Source organism: Lactuca virosa, chromosome 8 (genome assembly GCF_052849685.1).
Source record: "Lactuca virosa cultivar CGN04683 chromosome 8, Lactuca_virosa_CGN04683_v6, whole genome shotgun sequence".
In the NCBI taxonomy this organism is placed as follows: Eukaryota; Viridiplantae; Streptophyta; class Magnoliopsida; order Asterales; family Asteraceae; genus Lactuca; species Lactuca virosa.
Window position 1 is genome coordinate 211,453,806 of NC_136433.1, and position 16,536 is coordinate 211,470,341.

The window sequence follows — 16,536 nt, forward strand, 5'->3', positions numbered from 1 at the left end:
GAATTACATGTGATTCACATGTAATTCACATATGAATCACATGTGATTCACATTTAAATCACATGTTATTCACATTTAAATCACATGTAATTCATATATGAATGTAATTCATATATGAATGTAATTCACATATGAATTACATGTGATTCACATGTAAATCGCATATGAATTACATGTGATTCACATATGAATTACATGTGATTCACATGTAAATCACATATGAATTACATATGATTCACATGTAAATCACATTTGTATTTTTGTGAGTGTTTTTGCATCAATCAATTTCTTTTTAATTTTCTTTTAGCTTTGGAAGAAATTGTGGTGAATATTGAAGAGGTCAGAAATGATAAATTGAAGAAACTATGAAAATATTGACACGAAGACATGAAAATGCGTTGAAATTTTGTAGCATTTTTTTGTTTTTTATATTTTATATTGTATCGAATAAAATACTTATTGTATTGTGTTTATATATTAGTAAATAAAATGAGTTTTCGTATGATTTCCTTACAAATATTATAGTATACGAAATATTCATATATGCATTTGTAAAAATATGCATAAATGTACCAAAAATGTTGATTTTTTTGGTTAAAAATTATAGTATTTTTTAAATATTCCAGTTTTTTTTGATTTTATTGATTTTTAAATTCTTTTAAAAAAATTGCAGTTTTTTAAAAAAAAAAAATTTTCAATTTTTTTCAAAAATTCATGTTTTCAATAAAAAATTAAAAAATCCGCACTTCTTAAAGAAAACTGAAAATACTATTTTAAAAAAAATCCGAAAATTTGATTGATTATGTAATTTTTTAGACATTTCTATTAATATTTACAATAACACAAAAAATTAAACATTAAATGAAATTGATAAGTTTACAATCATTCCCTTAATGAATTAGTTTTAATCTAACACTCCACTTTTAGGTCTCGGGTTCTCGGGAAACTATGAGTTTTCAACCGATCTCACCATATATATATATATATATATATATATATATATATATATATATATATATATATATATATATATATATATATATATATATATATATATATATATAAAGAATAGATTTGTATCGTTGGACTAACATAATCAATTAGATTGATAATGTCACTATTGAAATTTATTTTTTATTCAATACCCTTTTTAAGTTAATACATGAATTAAGGGGTATTTATGTCCATTCGAATGGTCGAAACGTAACTTCAAATAATTGTACAAATAACTGAACGAAAATTTCTCCATTCCTTAATCGTTTTTTCTCTCAAAGAATATGAATACGTATTCATCAAATCAACATTGTTAGCAGTGGGGGATACTGATATGTATTTTAATGCACTAGTTTTTCATTTATAATTCCTAGTCTATCGCATATAAACCACACGTTACAGACAGTGAACCTAATCGAGTATAATATAGTTTTGATAAGCAAATGTGTCAAACTCAAGGGGAACAGTAGTGAATTAACATTAAAATATTTTATTATACGTTATACTAAATAAAAGAAAGTAGTAAAAAAGGGTGGGGGGGTTATTATTAAATCTCAAACAAATCAATAACTAAACTAACTAGATAAACTAACTGGAAACGAATCACTTCAGGTACTTTGGTTCAAACTGGATTACATCTCAAATCATGGATAACTACTTTAGTGCAATGGTCATTTATTCATTATTCACCGATTCCTAAATTGATTCATGTATTTGGTCCACTTACGAATACTAATAACTCTAAGGACTTTTAATTTCATCGTCATGCCATTTTTTTAACAACAAATCCACTCTACTCCTAAACTGCTCCTTAATTTCATCTATGTCCACAACGGGACTTGAACCTCAACCTGAAGGAGGGATGACAACACTGAATACCGCTGGGCTAGAAGTCCTTTTGTGTCATGCCATTAATTATCCCTAAATTCATTGTGCAGTTCGTATAATGCAAGATTAGATTTTTATTATTTTTAAAGATTTTAATCATGCTAAGATTAGTGATCTAAAACATGCATACACATTAAAGTTCATATCTTTATTGACCTAACCCTAGGTTTTGATCAAACACTAGTCACAATTATTTTACAGTAATAAAACAACTATGATTCAAGAATGCATAACTAGATTGTTCTCCTAATCACATAGACTCAACATGTAATGCCCACAACTTCGGGCTAGATAGTTAAGATATAATAAACGATAAAACGACATTTTAATAAGAAGATTATTTATGATAAACAATATTATCCAAAGTTATAGTATATGTGACGATAATTCCACACATATAAAGAACTATGAAATCAGACTTCGTACGAAAAAGTTATGCTTCTTCGAAGTTCTGCGATTGAACTGAAACGGCTACGAACGTCGTAAAAAGTGAATTGCAGATAGATCGTTTATAAGCCTAAGTAACCTAAACGAAAGTTGTAGTAATCGTAAAACCTAGAACATGCATATAGAGAATGTCTAAATCTGACTTCGTAAGAGGAAGTTATGATTTTTCGAAGTTTTAGCACAGCTGTGTTAGCACAAAAATATCGAAATTCAAATCGGTTGATTGTTAGACGAAACAATCTAAACAGGAGTTGAACATCTCGTTAATAGAAGTTCGTCGATATAAAGACAGTCGAGAACGAATGTCATATGCAAGAGTTATGATTTTTATACGGACTTTAACAGTCTAAGCCTGTTAAAAAGATAATTTTAAAAATAAGATGAGAATTAGCCGACGGAGTCTAAACGAAAGTGGTAGATCTCTTCGATAGCTATACGTGGATATAAAGAACATCAAAAATAGAGTTCGTATGAAGAATATACATATTTTGGAAGTTTCCCAGAGTGCACGGCGCACAAGCTTCGAGAAGCTGCCACATCGCACCAGGCATTGTCAGACACGTGTCAACAAGCAGGAGGGCCGACCAGGCTAGGGCGCGACGAATTTGCCCTTTTAATTTAGTTTTTTTATTTTCTTTACAACAATTAAAAAAGGAAATACAACTCTCTCTCTCTCTCTCTCTCTCTCTCTCTCTCTCTCCAAATTTATTGGAAATAACAAACTTTGGACCTGATCTGGGTTTTGATAAATTCCGATCAAGAATGGTAAACCGGAACTAAAATTCCATGTCTGACCATATGCATCACCGATTAGTTATAGGCTTATAGCTATAAAAATAACAAATTGATGAGTTTAGACATGGAAGCCTTAACAACAAACTAGAGTTGAAACTCATTTATGAGTTCCGATCGAGAATTCATGGTTCAGATTCAACACCAAATGATGAACAATCACACATACACCTGCAAATCGACTTCCTTATCAAAACAAAGAAATCCCTCCTCTTGCTGAAAACCCCTACACATAAAACTCCGACGACATTCAGTGTCCTCCCACTCTACCACCATCACCTTCGTTCATCCAGATGGAGATGGAGGTGAATCTGCATCTGATTCAACTTAGCAATGGCGAATACACTGGCGACATGTGCTTCTTCATCTACCCTATGTTTCCTTCACTACTCCCTCAAACACAGATTTTGGATGTTCATGGCGGCTAGGGTTTCTTGGTGACTGTTCTCATCTGATGGCGGCGGTATGGTATGGTGATGAAGAGCTTTTTCATTGGTGGTGAGGCATCGTATGCGCTAGGGCTTGATTTAACAGGTGACTCCGGCTCTATTGTGTTTGACTTGAAGGCGACTCGTCTGAGGAGGACATTGGAGACATGAAAACTGGGGCGCTGTGGTGATTCAGAACATATAAGTGCCCGTTGGTTTTCGGATCTCCAAGAAACCGGAGCACTATTTATCCCATCACTGGCAGAAGAAAAACCCAACTCTACTACCTTCTTCATTCGCCTCATTTGCCCATTGTCGCTTGTTCCAACAACCCACCGTCGTTTAACTTGCAAAACCCACTTGAAGAATGAGTTTGATTTTTTCGGTTTTAATTTTTTTTATATGTGTTTAATTTTTTTTCAAGACTTTATGAAGGGTTCTTTAGAACCATGAAGAACAAACGAAAAATGAGGAAAAATAGTTTGGAAGAAGAAAACGAGGGAGAGAGACAGAGAAAGAGAGAGAGAGAGAGAGAGAGAGAGAGAGAGAGAGAGAGAGAGAGAGAGAGAGAGAGAGAGAGAGAGACACACACACACACACACAGAGAGAGAGAGAGAGACCATGGAAGGGAAAGATTGGGGTTAGGAATTTTTATTTTATTTTTTTATTTAAAAAATAAATGAAATAAAAAAGCTAATTAAAAAACAATGAAAAGGGGCAAAACAGTCATTTTAATTCATTTAAATTCATCTGGTGACCAAAACTACAACAAAATTCTTATTTTGGACTACTGGTACAACTCCAAAACTTTTTGGACCAAACATTTAATTTTTGACATACCATAGGGACCAAACTTGCAGTTTTGTCTAAATAAAATTTGTCAGTGATTCCAAGTCATATTACTGGTTGATCCACTTACGGGAAAGATGTCTAGGCTAGATTTTGTGAGGTGTTTAAAGTGAGATTTCTAAACAGTATACTATGTATACCAAACGGACCCTACCTCCGAGATGATCCTACTTGGTTGTTCCTTAGTTTATAGATCTTGATGTAGACATTGAGATTAGTGAGGAATCTAGACTATCATTAGTTGCCAGGAATATAAGACTAAGACTTAGTGATATGAACTTAGGTCATATCAAAAGGAAAAGTAAGGTTTTAGGTGAACCTCTTCTGAAATTACCAGTCATCCACTTTTAACAAGTGAGTGCATAGTTACTTTCATCTTACACATATATATGAAGTATTTAGATAAATGAATGGTGTACGTGCTTATTATCTGTGATCAAAATATTTTGTGTTAGATGAAATAATACAAGATGATTTTTATATGATTTACCATATATGTATTTTCATACCTATAATATATTGGGTAGTAATGGGTGATGAGAGATTAATAAAATGTTGAGGGTGATGGATGACGCGAGATGAAAATGATGATAATAAGCCATGACTTTAAATAGTACTAGTGTCCTAACAATGTAGAAATGGTACTGGTGTACTAACGATGTAGGAATGGTACTAGTGTACTAAATATATAGTCATCTAACGGAGTATAGGTGACAACCACCGGACTATTCAAGACAGACCCGTGGAACACATGCAGGTTTATAACCTATAAGTGATGGACTTTGTTCCCATTTGATGTACTCTACTTCCTAGTAGCATTTATTGCGGAGAAATCCCTGAAACAGTACTGTCAACAACAATGATTATGATGATCCTTAGAATAGATCCTTAGGAATGAATATAGAAGGAAACCTACTGACATGTATTTTGGAGAAATCCCTGAAACAGTACAGTCAGCAAGGATAACTATGATGATCCTTAGGATAGGTTCCTAAGGATGAAGATAGAAGAAAACGGGGATGGGTAATTGAGTTAATTGTTAATGTGAAATAGATAATGAAACAAATTAATTATATTATTGTGGGTTGAAAACCCTATTGTAACGTCCCAAAAATTTATGACCAAAAATTTCATTTTTGTATTAATAACACCATTAACCAAACATGTTTGTAAAAAATCATAAGGGAAACCAGAGTATGTTAACAATCATCCAAAAATACATCAGGATCAAATATGGCGGAAAATCATGGTGTCTGCGATGCGATCATCCCGAGATCTTCCCCTTCAAGCCGGAAGTACCTGAAACATAAACTGAAAACTGCAAGCAAACAGCTTAGTGAATTCCCTAAAATACCGCACACCATACATATATGTCAGCTCAAGGTTGTACCGGGTCTATTTCACCCCGAGTCTATTTCAACTCATGTCAGCTCAAGGCTGTACCGGGTCTATTTCGCCCCCGAGTCTATTTCAACTCGGTCGGTATTTTTCAAGCGTACGGGTCTATTTCACCCCACATACATACAACGAATAGGCATACATACATATAGCAAGATTCACAAAGACAACAAGCACATATAACCCTAGTATCCTATAGTATAGTGAGCAAACTCACCTCGATCCGCTGGTAAACAAATAGATGCTCGAGCTGCTGAACCGGATAATCCCCGTACTAATCAATCATATAATACCCTAATTAATAATTCAGTCATAAACCATAACCGGGAATCTAATTTATGAAACCCGACTCCTAGGGTAAAAGGGCCATTTTACCCTTCCCCTTAATCGACCCAAATAACCGTGGCCCAAACCCAAAAGCACCCGAAGCCCAAAATGGCCCAAAACCTTCTAAACCCATAGTTGGGAGTACGTTGAGCGTACCCAACTCATACACCCTACGTACTCACACTGACAAGAATACAGGGTTCGAACCCAGTACCCGCAACGTACATAGAAGTACGCCCGACATACTGGTCTGTAAACCAATCCTCATATGGATGGCTTAATCCCTTAAGAACCTTTCTTCCAAACTTCATATCTACTTCAAAACAAGGTCTTAATCCATAAAGTCGGAAGCTTTAAGCTTATGCATGGCTTACTAAGCGCCATAACCCAATTTTAACACCCTAACTTCATGAAACGAACAACAACTCTTCCATGGTTGAGCTAAACCCATAAATGTACCATTTTTATGCACAAGGGACCTCAGAAACACTAAGGGGTTGTTTGATACCCATCTGACCCAAACCGAGTTAGATGTTTCAGCTTTCTCGGTCAGATGTTTCGTGTTTGATAGGAGCTGTCTCGGTCAGCTTGTCTTGCCCAAATAGATGTCTCGCTCAGCTCTAAAGATGCTGCTAACTCGCCAAAAGACCATCCTACCCTCTCAAAATTTTTTTGTGACCTAAAAGATACCGCGTCCAAAATCAGACGCCTCCTCCATCGCCTCCATCGAACAACTCCATGTCGCTGCCATCTCCATCCCTGTCGCTGCCATCTCCCTTCGGATCTCCTCCTTCCTTCAGCCGGATCTTCTTCTTCTACAGCAGGTAAGCTCCCTCCCAATCGCTACCCTCTAATTTGTACTTCTTTTCATGTTCGCTCAAGCAATTTTGGCATGCTAGTCTGACTAATGTTGGTAAAAGTCTTCAATTAAACTCCATTCTTTTATTTACTCATAGATTTCGGCAGCCATAAGAATGAGAAAGTATGTTGTTTTTTAGCATCAATTTGTATAAGACAAATTAAAGTTGAAAAATTGGAATAAATTTCCCAAAATTAGACTTCAGAGACTTAAATGTCTTGACAATTTGTATAAGACAAATTAAAGATGAAGAATTGAAATAAATGGCCACAAATTCGACATTACACTTACAAGTCTTGGCTATTTGTATTTATTATATATTTTTTCCTTTCCTGTGATAGCATTTGTTTCTCAAGTCATGTGATATAAACCACCTAAAAAACAAACTAATTACCTCAAACTATGGTCTATTTGTTGGGGAATACAATACTTAATTTCTATGAAATTTGAACCACAACAAGACAAATTAAAGATTATGGATCAATGCCCCAAATTAGACCTTCAAAGACTTGCAAGTCTTAGGAATTTGTGTTTGTTATAAATATCTTTTGATATTCATTAGTCCTCAAAATTATGTGATATAATTCCAAATGATAAACTGGAATCAAATAGACCAACAATCCATGAAATTGGATATGGTATTATTTGGGTCTAGGAATGTGATGACTAAAAAATGAACTTTTCTTAAATTAATAACAATATTGTGACTTGTTTGAAGAATCTGAGTTGGTACATTTTAATTTAGTCCATGGTCATTTACATTTTTGTTAAAAGTAAAATTTTTTATTTACAGTGCTACACTAGTAACGAGTCTAAGACATTACTCTAATTTTATGAAATCTAAAACTTGGTTGTGTATAAGCTATGAAATCAAAAATCAGAATTTTTTTTTTGTTTTAGGATGTTGGTTTGGAACGAAAGTAAGGACAAAACTTTTCTTGATGCATGTATCCATGAACTAACCACTAATGGTCGTGAGGGTTCTGGGCTTAAGGCTAGTTCATGGAAGATAGTACGCGAAAAATTGATGAACGAACATGGTAAAGAGGTTGATCAGAAGCAAATGAGAAACCACTTTGACTACTACAAATCAAAGTATGTTGCTTGGGTGAAACTGAAAAACAAAACCGGCAATATATATGACCCTATAAAAAATAAATTTAACCTGACTGATGAACACTAGAAGGAAGAGGGGAAGGTAATATTTTTATAACAAATACTATTATAATTATTTTTATAAAAAATACTAATATTTATAAAAATTATAACAGTTGAACAAGTTCGTGTTGTCATTGAAAACTAAACCCATGCTGTTTCCTGAACTTTGCACCCAACTATTTGAAGGGTCGACCTCAACCGGCTTTCAAAGTTGGGGGCCATCTTCTACACTCCCTCGTCCTGTAGAAGAGTTTAGTGCCCGTGATTTTGATGATGATGTTCCAATGGAAACCTCAACACAACACGTAGGTGCAAGTGAAGAATCTTCGGGGCGTTCAAAAAATACGGAAGTTGGTGGAAACAAAAAAGTTGGTGGGAAAAAAAGAGATGCAAGGGCATTAGAAGTTGAAGAGGAGATTGTCAAGCTTGCAAGGTCGTTAGTGGAAAAAAATGAAAGAATTGAAAAAAGTGAAATGGATAAGGATGTTGATGCGTGTATGGAGAAATTGAACAAAATGGAACGGGGAGAAGAAAATGAAAGACACAAGACTGCTCTTTTGCTATTTGGTGAAAGTGCTGATGTTAGACAAGTTTAGTTACGACTTTCACATATTAGTTGTGAGTCGTGGGTGATGGGTGCGGCTAGGAAGTATGGTTACCTTTGATGGGTGCGGGTAGAAAAGTTGGGTTATTAGTTTTTTGTTGTATGACTTTTTGTTATTTGCATGACTTTTGGATCCTATGTTTGATACTTTTTTGGATGTTACTTTGGATGATGTTATTTTCATGACTTTTGGATGTTATTGTATATTGAATATGACGTTTGTTATTGAATATGACGTTTGTTATTGAATATGACGTTTACTAATTTTTTTGGTGCATGATTTTTTTTTACTTAAACATGTTACCTAATTGTTTGTAACAGGTCAAGTATGGTTTCTGATGGTGAAGTTGTAGCTTTTCTTTTACTTGTGTTTTATTGGTTCAGGTCAAACCGACGCAGACTAATCAGAATTCATAGAATTAGAGATAACGATTCAAGCGGGTATGCGTATACGCAAGATTTGATGTACAGAGACCCTACACAATGTTACGATATGATGCGTCTTTCACAAGAGGCATTTGCATTATTATGCAACCATTTTACCCAAAAAAATTGGTTGCAAGCTAGTAGAACAATAAGCATTGAAGAGAAGATGGCTATATTCTTACATGTTATAGGACATAATGAATGTTTTCGCGCGGTTAAGGGAACATTTCATCACTCCACACAAACGATTCATCAATGTTTTCACGAGGTCCTAACTGCAATGATGTGTTTTGCAAAAGAAATTATAGTACCAACAACTCCTGATCCAACAAGACATAACTCGGAACGACATAGACGGTTAAAAAATATTTTTTCCGGAGCAATAGGTGCATTAAATGGAACTCTTGTACATGCGGTTGTACCCGTTGATCAACAAACTCGTTATAGGGGACGAGGAAAAGGAGAATGTTTTCAAAATGTTATAGGAATTTGTGATTTTGATATGATATTCACCTTTGTTTGGGCTGGATGCGAGGGTATAGCACATGATTCAAGAGTTTTGAAAGAAGTTGCATTCAATTCGACTTCTGGATTTCCATTTCCTCCACCGGGTTTGTAATCTTTATATAACTTTTATTATCTATCTTCTTTTTATAATATGTGTCACATTCATTTGCAGATAAATATTACCTTTGTGATGCCGCATATACAAACACTCGTGGGTTTATGGCTCCATACCGCAATACTAGGTATTGGTTAGCCGATTTTCGAAGAGGCAGACCTTTAACTAGAGAAGAAAGGTTCAATTATGCTCATGCATAACTTAGAAATGTTATTGAGCGTGCTTATGGTGTATTGAAGGCGAGATTCCCAATCTTAAAACAAATGGCTCCTTATCCTTTTACAGTGCAAAGAGACATAGTCATTGCTCTTGTCGCGGTCCATAATTTTATAAGGAAATACAATATAAAAGATGACTTGTTTAGAAATTTTGAGGAGGACACTATGGTTACTCCTGACGTCCAAGGTGGGGGAACTGATAGAGAAAACATACAAGGCATAGAATGGGGTCCAGAAGCCGTTGAGTATATGCGTGTTTTACGTGATCAGATTGCAAATCGACTACTTTCACCTACTTTACATTAAATTATTATGTTATTTTAAATTGCATTATGTTTTTATTTGGATATTAAATGATTTATGTTTAATTTACATTTTGTATGACATTTTTTATTTGTGTGTAATTTACATTTTGTATGACAATATGTATGTTTTTATAATTATTCAACAACTTAATCCATCACTATATATAACAGCAGGGTAAAATGGTCATTTTTCACCACTCAACACATTCAGTCAGATGTACAATCAAACAACATGATTTCTTACTCAGTCAGGATTTCTTTCACAGACAGACCTTTCCCAGTCAGCAACTATTAAACGGGCGCTAAGATCTACCATCCTAAGCTTCTGGAGTAGCTTATACTCACAAGAAACAACTCAAGGGACCAAAATATGCCAAGAACTCTAAACTAGCTAGATCTAAGAGATGAATCAACAAGGTTGAAACTTTATACCTTCTGACACTTGCAAGATGATGAAGATTTGGATCTTCAAGCTCCACTCCAGCCAATGCTTGATCACCAAGCTCATACTTCTTGACAATGCACAAAATTACCAAAAGTTTACTACCAAATCTAAAAAACACACAAGGAAAGTCTAGGGTTTCGTGGGGAGTCTTTAGAGGGAAGGAGGCTGATGAGGGGGGCAGCCTCAAGGTCAATAATGACAATTAAATAGGGGACAAACCCTAAAAATTAGGGTTTGTGGTCTGCTTACATACACCCGGCGTACGTATGGGTACGCCCAAGCCCAACGTACGCCACCAACCCCCACGTCTAACTTAAGGGAGTACGCTCAGTGTACTCCATGTTACGCCCAACATAATTGGGACCAAAAATGTTAAGTTTTAAGACTAAATGCAGATATTTAAGTGTACCTGAAACTCGATTGTTACAAATCTCCCCCACTTGAATCAGACTTTGTCCTCGAAGTCCGCTGCTGAAAATAACTTTGGATAATGCTTCCCCACTCTGAACCCTTTCGGTACTGCCACTACACCTTTTCCAATTCCACCACCTTGTTTCGTAGAGTTTTCATCTTTCTGTCGAGGATTGCCACTGGTCTCTCTATATAATTCAGACGATCATCCACTTGAATGTCCTCCAATAGAACCATTGCGGAATCATCGACCATACATTTCCGTAGCTGAGAGACGTGGAAAGTGCTATGGATCTGAGTGAGCTCCTCTGGTAGATCCATGTGATACGCAACCCTGCCCACCCGGGCTAACACCCTGAAAGGACCAATATATCTGGGGCCCGTCTTGCCCCGCTTCTTGAATCGGATGACAACTTTCCAAGGTGACACCTTCAGAAGTACCATGTCCCCAACCTGAAATTCTATGTCCAACCAGTGTCTAGCTACGTAGCTCTTCTATCGACTCTACGCTATCTAAAGTATCCTACGAACCTACTAAATCAACTCAGTCGTTCGAAGTACCACCTCCGTACTACCCATGACTCGATGACCACCCTCACCCTAACATATTGGGGTCCTACACTTCCTCCATAGAGCATCTCAAAAGGAGGCTGATCAATGTTGGTGTGATAACTGTTGTTATATGAAAACAATGCCAAGGGAAGATACGTGTCCCAACTCCCACCAAAATCCAGTACATATGCCCGAAGCATGTCCTCCAAGGTTTGGATAGTGCACTCACTCTAACCATCAGTCTGCGGGTGGAAAGTCGTGCTGAAATGCAGACGAGTACCCAACTCCTCATGAATTCTCTTTCAGAACCTGGAAGTAAACCGAACATCGTTATCAGAAACCACCGAAACCAGCACCCCAAGCCATGCCACAACCTCCCGGATGTAGATGCCGGCCAACTTCTCAGCTGAGATACTCTCCTGGATCGGAATAAAGTGTGAAATCAATCCACGATGACCCATATCGAATCCACTCCACGCTCAGTCCGTGGCAACTTCGTAATGAAGTCCATCGTGATCTCTTCCCTTTTCCAAATGGGAATACGTAACGACTTCATTTTTCTATGAGGTCGCTAGTGTTCAGCCTTGACTTTCCTGCAAGTCAAGCACATCTCCACATAACAGGCTACATCCCGCTTCATGCATGGCCACCGATAATCAATTCGGAGATCTCTATAAATTTCCGTCGCTCTGGGATGAATAAAGAAGCTCGACTTGTGCGCCTCCTCCATCAAAACCTGACGCCCACCACCCCAATATGGAACCCACACCCTCCGATTAAGAGTCAATAAACCCCGACTATCATAATCGAATGAAGACACCTGACCCATTATACGCTCGCTCTTTCGGTGCTCCTCCTTCATAGCCATAACCTGCGCTTCCCGAATTTGCTCCAGAAGTGGAGTAATCATGGTCATCCTCAGACAGAAGCCCCTGATCGGGGCGGTATCCACCTTGCGGCTGAGATCTTTAACCAACACATTGGACTTCTCGAAGTGGTAAAGGATTTCACAATCATAATCTTTCACCACATCCAACCACCTACGCTGCCTCATGTTCAGATTCGGCTGATCCATCAGGTACCTCAAACTCTTGTGATCCGTGTAAATGGTTAAACGGACCCCATAGAGGTAATGTCGCCAAATCCTAAGGGAAAAAACCACAACCCCCAACACCAAATCATGTGTAGGGTAGTTTGCCTCATGAGGCTTCACCTGCCTCGAAGCGTATGCAATCACATGACCTTGCTGCATCAAGACTGCAACCAAACCCGTGATCGATGCATCACAGTATACCACGAAGTCCTCAACACCCTCTGGAAGGGTCAGGATTAGTGCCTCACACAACCACTGTCTCAGAGTCTCAAAAGTTTCCTGCTGGTTAGGCCCCCAACAAAAAGTGATGGTCTTCTTCGTCAACCAGGTCAAAGGAACCGCTATCTTGGAGAAATCCTGAATGAATCTCCGATAGTAACCTTCCAACCCAAGGAAACTCCAAATCTTTTATGGAGACCTCGGAACCGCCCACCTCATCATTGCCACAACCTTGGCCGGATTGACCAGAATATCATTTTGGTTTACAAGGTGCCCCAAAAATTGCACCTCGCGCAACCAAAACTCATACTTGGAGAACTTCGCATACAAATTCTCCCTCCTCAAAGTCTCCAACACCTATCTCAGATGCTCCTCATGTTGTTCCTGAGTCTTGGAATAGACCAGGATGTCATCAATAAACATAATCACATACCGATCCAGCATAGGCCTACATACACGGTTCATAAGATCCATGAACACGGCTGGAGAATTGGTGAGCCCGAAGGGCATCACCATGAACTCATAATGACCGTAACGAGTTCGGAAGGCCGTCTTCTGTGTATTCTCCTATCTGACCATCATCTATTGATAACCTGAACGTAGATCAATCTTGGAAAACCAAGATGCGCCATAAAGCAGGTCAAATAAACTGTCGATCCTCGGGAGTGGATAACGGTTCTTCACCATTAGCTTATTCAGCTCCCGGTAATCGATACACATCTGATGCGACCCATCCTTTTTCTTCACAAACAAGATTAGTGCTCCCCATGGTGAACTACACAGTCGAATAAATCCCTTGTCTAACAGCTCTTGCAGTTGTGTAGACAACTCCGACATCTCTGGAGATGCTAATCGATAAGGTGCTTTGGCTATGGGAGCCGCACCTGGAACCAATTTAACCCGAAACTCCACTTGCCTCTCCGGAGGCAATCCAGGAAAATCCTCCAGGAAAAAAATTGAGGATTCCCGAACAATCGGTACATCGCCCACAATCACATTACCTTCCTCCCGGTTATCCATCACATAAGCCATAAATCTGAAACAACCCTGCTGAAGATAACATCTGGCCCTTGCCGCCGAGCAGGGATTTGGACCACGCTGAGAATCCTCTCCATGAATCACCAACTCTCCCCCACTTGGGGTCTGGATACACACCAACTGATGCTAGCAATCAATCATTGCCCCATTGGGGCTCAACCAATCCATCCCCATAGTAACCTTGCTCTTGCGCAGGGGAATGGGAACCAAATCTATCAGGTACTGCTCACTGAAAAACTCTAAAGTGAATCCCCGATGAACCCTCGATACTCGCACAGGACGATTGTCAGCAATCTCGACCTCTAATGGATAATCCATCTCCCCCAGAGCATTGAAAAACCTCTTGCTAAGCGCAAGAGATACAAAGGATCGGGTAACCCCCGAATCAAAAAAACTAGAGCGTAGATACTGTTCACAAGGAACTATCCTAAAAGCAACACACAGATATAAGTAGGAAAAAAATAAATAAAGGGATAAGGAGAAGATACATACCCGTCAACACATCTGGTGGTGCACGAGCCTCCTCGGATGTCAATTGAAATGCACTGCTCCTCACAACAGACGCCTCCGCCTTACCTTAGCGGCCATCTGTGATCCTCAAAGTCACCAGAGCAGGTGTTGCAACTAGTCTCGCCGCTGCTAGACTAGGGAAATTAGCCTTTTTATGTCCCCTTTGATTGCAATGAAAGCAACTCACACTCGATCCCTGGGTGGTGGCAGTGCAATCCCTACAAAAGTTCCCAGTCTTGCTGCACTTGTAGCAGCCCGTACCACTCACCCTGCAAGTTCCATCGTGTGTCTTGCTGCACTTGCCATAGCAGCCCCGGCCCTGCTGGCCCTTCGATCTCAAATCAAAAAAATTGGGCCTCTTGCCCGAACTCTTTGAACCCTGAACCTGATCCGAATTCCTCTTCTTCTCCATCTCCAGATCAATCTCCCTCTCTCTGGCTGTCGCCACCATGTTATCCAGTCTTGCAACTAGATATGCTCACGAACTGTCTGATATCGCTCCTTAACATGTCATGATATCTCGTCGTCTTCATCTCCTCGTCCGCCACATACTTCGGTACCAACAAAGACCTCTCGTGAAACATGGTTGTGATCTCCGCCACAGTCTCAGAATTCTGGTGAAGGTCCTGGAAATCCCTCGCCAGCTGCTGGACCTCAATCACAGGTTTGAACTCAGCTCGAAACCTCGTCACAAAATCCTCCAAGTCATCGACTCAACCGCCTCGCCTCCTAGGGCATGGTCAAACTCCTCCCACCAGTCATGAGCTCTGTCTTTCAGAAGTCAGGATAGAAATCTGACCTTCGACCCCTCGGGGCAGAAGCTAGTACGGAAGTCGTTCGTGATATCTGCTAACCAATGCATGATCGCAATAGGGTCCTTCTTTCCAAAGAACTCTGGAGCCCTACTTTCCCGAAACTCTCGGAAAGTCAAAGAGCAAGCTCCCACCATCGCCACAATCTTAGAACGAAAAGCGCCCAAGAGCTCATCTAGAATCTCCATGATACCCTCCTTGATCATACCAAAGATCACAAGAGTCTGCTCAAGAATACTGCGAGTAATCTATGACGAAATGAACTCTCCTATCTGATCATCCATGTGTCCGACTCCAGAGCCAGAAATCGAACCACTTCCAGCACCAGAACCATCACCGGCACCCGTACCACCACCAAACGTTCCTCGAGTGATCACCATGTTGAAAATAAACCATACAAACCATTAGAACACACTCAAAGAATTCCACATTCTACAAGCTCCCTGGTATCATCGTGAATTTCCATGAATCGAGTTCGAATCCTCTGGTTCTAGTAGTACGGGCCCAATACTACCTTCCACATCTATCCGTACTTTCCTCAAATATAGCCCCGAATCCTCCAAGTTACTTCCCTATCAATCCAGACGGTCTCTAGCAAAGCAAGGACCACTGTACCAAAACACCTCCTAGGTTCTCCTAGGACTACCATCACACTACTCTCCAACATCAACAGCAGAAGGAACTCCCTCAAACACCATCTAACTAGCTCACAAACACAATTATATATCACTGAAACCAGATAATTCTTTGACTGAAATGTCTCACACTACAACGGTTGGACTTAAACGAGAGATACGCAATAGGGTTAAACCTAACCTTCTAAAATTATCTAATCCCAGTAATATGTAACTTAATGCATTCGCTTACTAGTTAGCTGCTATTAATGAGAACTCCTAAAAGCACAGATCAAGCAACATTCGAGCATTGAGTAATCCAAATCAAAACATAACTTAAACACGCCATCCTATCGAATAATTGATCCAATACTAGCATGCAAGTCTACAAGCTCATATAGTAGGCATATAAAGGAATCTATCCTAGCATTCTATCATGCAATCCTAAGCAGATCCTTAGCCCTAATCTACCATGTGATTCACAAATTCTCAATTCACAGCATATCACATAGAACATGTATGGGTATT

General features: G+C 38.6%; 1 protein-coding gene across 1 annotated transcript; it reads left to right on the top strand.

Annotated features, from left to right (window-relative positions):
• Nucleotides 1-8,955: 8,955 nt before the first annotated feature.
• On the top strand, nt 8,956-9,991 carry LOC145131228 (uncharacterized). Its single transcript, XM_079065949.1, has 3 exons — nt 8,956-8,960; nt 9,065-9,780; nt 9,849-9,991. The coding sequence occupies exons 1-3, from the start codon at nt 8,956-8,958 to the stop codon at nt 9,989-9,991; spliced, it is 864 nt and encodes a 287-aa protein (XP_078922075.1).
• Nucleotides 9,992-16,536: the final 6,545 nt, after the last annotated feature.